This window comes from Nematolebias whitei, chromosome 11 (genome assembly GCF_014905685.2).
Source record: "Nematolebias whitei isolate Nwh7 chromosome 11, NemWhi1, whole genome shotgun sequence".
Classification (NCBI taxonomy): domain Eukaryota; kingdom Metazoa; phylum Chordata; class Actinopteri; order Cyprinodontiformes; family Rivulidae; genus Nematolebias; species Nematolebias whitei.
In genome coordinates, this window is record NC_056508.1 from 12,975,465 (window position 1) to 12,981,571 (window position 6,107).

Sequence of the window (6,107 nt, forward strand, 5' to 3'; positions counted from 1 at the left end):
GCTCCGGGCCGGTTCGAGGTCCCGGTGTCGATCGGAACACCAATAAATGCCGCGTCCAGGCCCTCAGCCGAGTCCTGGTACGGTAACTTGGCCATGGTGGGGATCCCGGACACCCGCGACACGAACTCTGCGCTCGGCGGAACATTGTAACGTTTTCCAGAACATTTTCTGTTTGGGTTCAAGCCCTGAGCTCCTCGGTCGCTGCAGAGAGCCAACACTGGTCGCTTCAGAGAGAAATAATCCGCCGCAGCGCGACTGAAAGTCAAGTTTCTCCAAACACGAAACATCCTGGGGTACCTGAACGTGACACCGGCTATGCTGCGTTTGTGCTCTTTATGTAATCGTGTAATATTTAATTTCGTATCAACTTCAGGAAAAAAAAAAAACTAAAAATGATTATTCAGTTGTTAAATATACTTTCTGTATTTATTATATAAATTTTGAAAGCTTTGAATTATAAATCAATTTTAAAAACTCACACTGTAATTTATTTTTGTTTGTGCGCGTGGTTGTTAAAATTACGAGGCAAGGCTGTGAACCTGAAGGGAGCATAAAGGAAATACAGTACGTACTGTAATTTAGCAGGATGGACTCTGAACTCAAAAATATATTTTAGTTAACACTGAAATTATGAAGTCAAATGAGTGGGTGTGAATTAAAATACTGTTTGAAGTTTGTTAATCACAATTTTGTGAACATCTTGTCTGAATCTGGGCAGTATTTGTGGTTTATCAGAATCAGATTTATTGGCCACGTGTGTAAAACACACAAGGACTTTGGCTCCAGCTGGTGGTGCCTGTCAAAAATACAGGACATTAAAGACTGTGATGTTTACTGTAGGGCAGCACGGTGGCGCAACTGGTAGAGCTGCTGCCTCTCAGCGAGCAGGTCCCTGGTTCAAACCCTGGTCCAGGGGCCTTTCTGGGTGGAGTTTGCATGTTCTCTCTGTGCATGCGTGGGTTTTCTCCGGGTACTCCAGTTTCCTCCCACAGACCAAAAACATGCATGTTAGGCTGATTGGTAACTCTAAATTGTCCCTAGGTGTGAGTGAGAGAGTGAATGGTTGTTTGTCTCGTTTGTCTCTATGTGTCCCTGTGATGGACTTGCGACCTGTCCAGGGTGTACCCCGCCCCTCGCACAGTGATTGCTGGACATGGGCACCAGCGACCCCCGTGACCCAAAATGGAATAAATGGGTAAAGAAAATGGATGGATGGATGGATGTATCAAGACAAGCTAATTACTTTATATTGCCAGTAGTTATAAAAGACCTGAATGATGACGAGGACAGGGCGTGGCTCTCGACTCAGGGTCTTGCGAGGCTGAGAAGACGCTGGAAGGAGGAAGTGAATGAATGTACTAAACAAACGAAAGCGGTAGGATTTGATTTTGGTGGATCGCATAAGCTGTACATTGACTGTACCATACCATACCATACCAATTTATTGTAGAAGCAGCATGGCATCAGGAGGAAATAGTGGAAACGAGATGGAATGGTTGATATCAAGATCAGCAAAAATGAAAAGAACACTTAGGAAGAGACAAGAAAGAACAAGAAGTTGGTCGGAAGAAAGTGAGTCAAGAGCAGAAGTTAGCAAAAAGACAAACCCAAACGAACGGGTGAGCTCAAGAGAACAGGATGAAACAGAAGTGGAATTTAAAGTAATAGTGGAATTTAAGCAAGAAGGGGGATCTATACACCCAATAAAGATGACCAAAGCAATAGAGGAAGAAATAGGGAAAATTAAAATGGCTAGAATCATAAATAATAGAAGAGTGCTAATTCATGCTGTTAATGAGTCACAACAACAGAAGATAATCAAAATGAAAACCCTGATGGGGGAAATAATTAAAACCTATATTCCAGGATCTTTAGCAAGACTAAGAGGAGTAATATCAGGAGTTCCTTTAGAAATGACAATGGAGGATGTGAAAAAAGAAATCAAAGGAGGGAAAATAACAGATGCCATAAGGATTAAAAGTAAAAGAGACGGGGAACTTAAAGACACTATGACAGTGATTCTACAATTTGAAAATATTAAGCCAGAAAATATCCAATTGGGATACATGAACTATAGAGTTAGAGAGTATATCCCTAGATCCATCAGATGTTTTATTTGCCAAAGAATGGGACACGTTGCAAAAGAATGTAAAGGTAAAGTTAGGTGTGCAAGATGTGGAGGCCCACATGAATACGGAAAATGTGATAAAGATGCGAAAATCAAATGTTGCAATTGTGGAGGAGAACATAGTGCAGCATATGGTGGATGTAAAATACAAAGGGAAGCCAGAGAAGCTCAAAGAATCAAAATAACAGAAAGAGTTTCATATGCTGAAGCTCTAAAAAGGGTAAGGAAAGACAGTACAAGAGGAATGAGGTTGAGAGAAACGGGTCAAAGAAACACAACTTGGAACATAAATCAAGGGCAGAATGATCAGCGACAAACATTGGTACCAACAACAAATATACAAAATGCAGGTTTGCTTAAATGTAGAGTAGATGAAAATACAATGGTGGTGAAAAAAGAAAACTTTGTAGCTTTTATGTGCCATATTGTTAATGTTACAGTTCAAATGAAAACATACAGCGGTGGTGGGATGCATCACAAACAATGATGAGTCCAGCTACAGGCAGGAGGTGGAACACCTGGAGAGCTGGTGCAGAGAGAATAACCTTCACATCAATGTGAAGAAGACAAAGGAGATGATTGTGGACTTCAGAAGGAACAAAAACACCTACACCCCCCTGAACATAAGAGGATCTGCGGTGGAAGTGGTCTCCAGCTACAAGTACTTGGGTGTACACATGAATGACAACCTCAGCTGGAGCAACAACACCACCAGCCTGATCAAGAAAGCTCATCAGAGACTCTACTTCCTCAGACGGCTGAGGCGAGCTGGTCTGGGAAGCTCAGTCCTCACCTCCTTCTACAGGTGTGCAGTGGAGAGCATCCTGTGCTCGAGCATCAATGTGTGGCATGGAGGCTGCACAGCTGCAGAAAGAAAAGCTTTGCAGAGAGTGGTGAAGGCTGCACAGAAATCTGTTGGAATCAGTCTCCCCACCATCACAGACATCTACACCTCCAGATGCAGGAAGAGGGCCACCTGCATCATGAAGGACCCCACCCACCCAGCACACACACTTTTTGCCCCACTCCCCTCAGGAAGGAGGTTAAGGAGCATTAAGTGTAGAACCACTAGACTGAGGAACAGCTTCTACCCTGAGGCTGTTAGACTCATGAATCTCTAACTAGAATAATCACTGTGAAAAACCATATCATGTTGCTGCTGATCTGTTTCATGTTGCTGCTGATCTGTTTCAATGTTGATGCGTTCATGCGTGCACATCTGCTCACAGACTCATGTTCATGTTTGTGCTGATGTTCAATGTTTTATGTTATGAGTGCTTAGTGTATATTTAGTTGATGTTTTTCTTAGTTCATATCTTAGATGTTATTACTGTTTTTCTTATACATTTTATTGTTGGATGTAACTGGGACCCTGTGTACATAATTTCGCTCCACCACATGTACCACATGAGGTGCGAATGACAATAAAGAAACTCTGACTCTGACTCTGACTCTGAAAAAGAAAAGTGATAAAATAAAAGCAATAGTAACAGCAGCAGGAAGATTTTTAGACATGAAAGAAATCCAAGCAGATCAGATTCATACCATTCTGAGCACCACAGAAACAACAGAAAATGCTCAAGATTAGGATCCAAGCTTTTATTATGGTCTTACATATTCTTCACTGGAATGCCAGAAGTCTAATAGCCAATGGACAAGAATTTAAAAAGTTTGTTTATGAATTAGAAATAATCCCAGATATAATATGTGTTCAGGAAACATGGTTAAAACCTCAGCTGGATTTTAAGATACCCGGATACAGCATAGAAAGACAGGATAGAAGGAATGGTAGTGGAGGAGGATGTGCCACTCTAATTAAAGATGGAATAGCATATAAGAAAAACCCAATGAATAAAGAATTAGAATGTGTTAATATAGAAATATTTAATTTAAGAAAATATGAAAATAATAAATTATTATAATCCATGCAAACACCTTGATAGTGAAATGTTTAAAGAAATAGCAGGGAGACCACATAGAAGAGAACTATGGTGTGGTGATTTTAATGCCCACAATAGTCTTTGGGGTAGCAAGAAGACAGATCATAATGGTAACATAATTGAAGAAATAATGGATGAAAGATCATTAGTATGTCTTAATAATGGAAAAGGTACAAGAGTAAATATACATAAAAATACAGCCTCATGTCTTGATATTACATTAATATCCAATTGTCTTGTTAGTTCATGTGAATGGGATGTCAAATGGGAGTCTACATTAGGGAGCGATCACTTTCCAGTGAGTACAATAATTAATGAGAGTATAAACAGGCAAAAAGATTTTATTTTAACAAAATGGTGCTTTAATAAAGCTAACTGGCAAACATTTAAAACAAACTGTGAGGAAACCAGACACATGGTAACATTAAAAGGCAACATTGAAGAATGTACAAGTCAAATAACAGAACATATTTTAAATGCTGCCAATTCTAGCATACCAAAAATAAAAATAAAAGGTAAGAAAAAAGTAGTTCCTTGGTGGAACGATGAATGTACTACAGCAGTTAAAGAACGTAACAAGGCATTTAAAATATTACAGAAAAATTTAACAACGGAAAATCTTATTGAATATAAAAGGAAAAGAGCAACAGCTCGTAAAACTATTAAGGACGCAAAAAAGAAAACATGGAGAGAATATTGTTCTTCAATAGGTTCAGAAATAAAATGACAAAACGTTTGGTCAATGTTTAGGAAAATGACTGGGAAAAGGAATGATGATAAAATACCAACCTTAATCAGAGGTCAGGAGATATTGGTGTTAAATAAAGATAAGGCAGATTTATTAGGTGAGACATTTGCTGCAGTTCATAGTGGCGAACATCTTACAGACATTCATAGACAGCAGAACACTCAAAAACTTGGAAAGCATAAAAATATTTTGGAGAAATGTAAAAAATATATGACAACATTAGACATGGAAATAACCATGAAAGAACTTAAAACAGTATTGAAAGGGACAGGTTATTCAGCTCCAGGGGAGGATCAATTATGCTATGCTATGTTTCGACAGATTACGGAAGTAACATTGAAATTAATATTAAAACTGTTTAATAAAATATGGAAAGAAGGTTTAATACCAAATAACTGGAAAAGGGCAACAATACTGCCGTTCAATAAACCAGGAAAAGATCCTATCAGTCCGAATAATTATAGACCAATAGCTTTAACATCTCATTTAAGTAAATGGATGGAGAAAATAATGGTCAATAGATCAGGATATGTTCTTGAGCACAGGAAACTACTTAATGGATATCAATGTGGCTTTAGAACAGGGAGATCAACAATGGATGCACTACCTAGAATCAGTAATGACATAGAGAAAGCTTTAAAAATGAAGGAAATAATGATTATAATATTTTTTGATATAGAAAAAGCATATGATTCATTATGGAGAGAAGGATTACTTATAAAAATTAAGCAGATGGGAATAGGTGGGAAAATGTATAATTGGATAGCAAATTTCCTGATGGAAAGAAAAATTAGTGTGAAGATTGGGAATGATTATTCGAAAGAATTTAATGTGGAAAATGGAATTCCTCAAGGTAGTGCAATCAGCCCAATTTTATTTAATATTATGATTAATGATATCTTTTCTGATAATGATAAATGTATAAAATCTGCTCTATATGCAGATGATGGGGCCATATGGATGAGGGGAAAGAATATAAAACACGTCGTAGGAAAAATTAAGAAAGCAATTAGTAAAGTAGAAAAATGGTCTTATGAATGGGGTTTTAAATTATCAGCAAGCAAGTCTTGTTTTATGGTTGTTACAAATAAGAGAAATATTGATATAGGAACATTAACATTATATGGACAACCTTTGGAAAGGGTAGCAGAATTTAAATATCTAGGACTATGGTTGGATAGTTCTTATACATGGAAAACACATATAGAAAACTTAGAAACAAAATGTAAGAAAGTTATACATCTATTAAAAGCTGTGGCTGGAAATGATTGGGGTGCAGATAAACAGTCAC

General features: G+C 38.0%; 1 protein-coding gene across 1 annotated transcript in view; it reads right to left on the reverse strand.

Moving 5' to 3' along the window:
• LOC119416616 (agmatinase, mitochondrial-like) overlaps window positions 1–305 on the reverse strand; it is a 9,490-nt gene extending 9,185 nt beyond the window's left edge. Inside the window, exon 1 of the mRNA XM_037683806.1 lies at window positions 1–305. Within this exon, the coding sequence (XP_037539734.1) occupies window positions 1–287 (287 nt within the window). The 5' untranslated portion in view covers window positions 288–305.
• Between the last annotated feature and the right edge of the window lie 5,802 nt (window positions 306–6,107).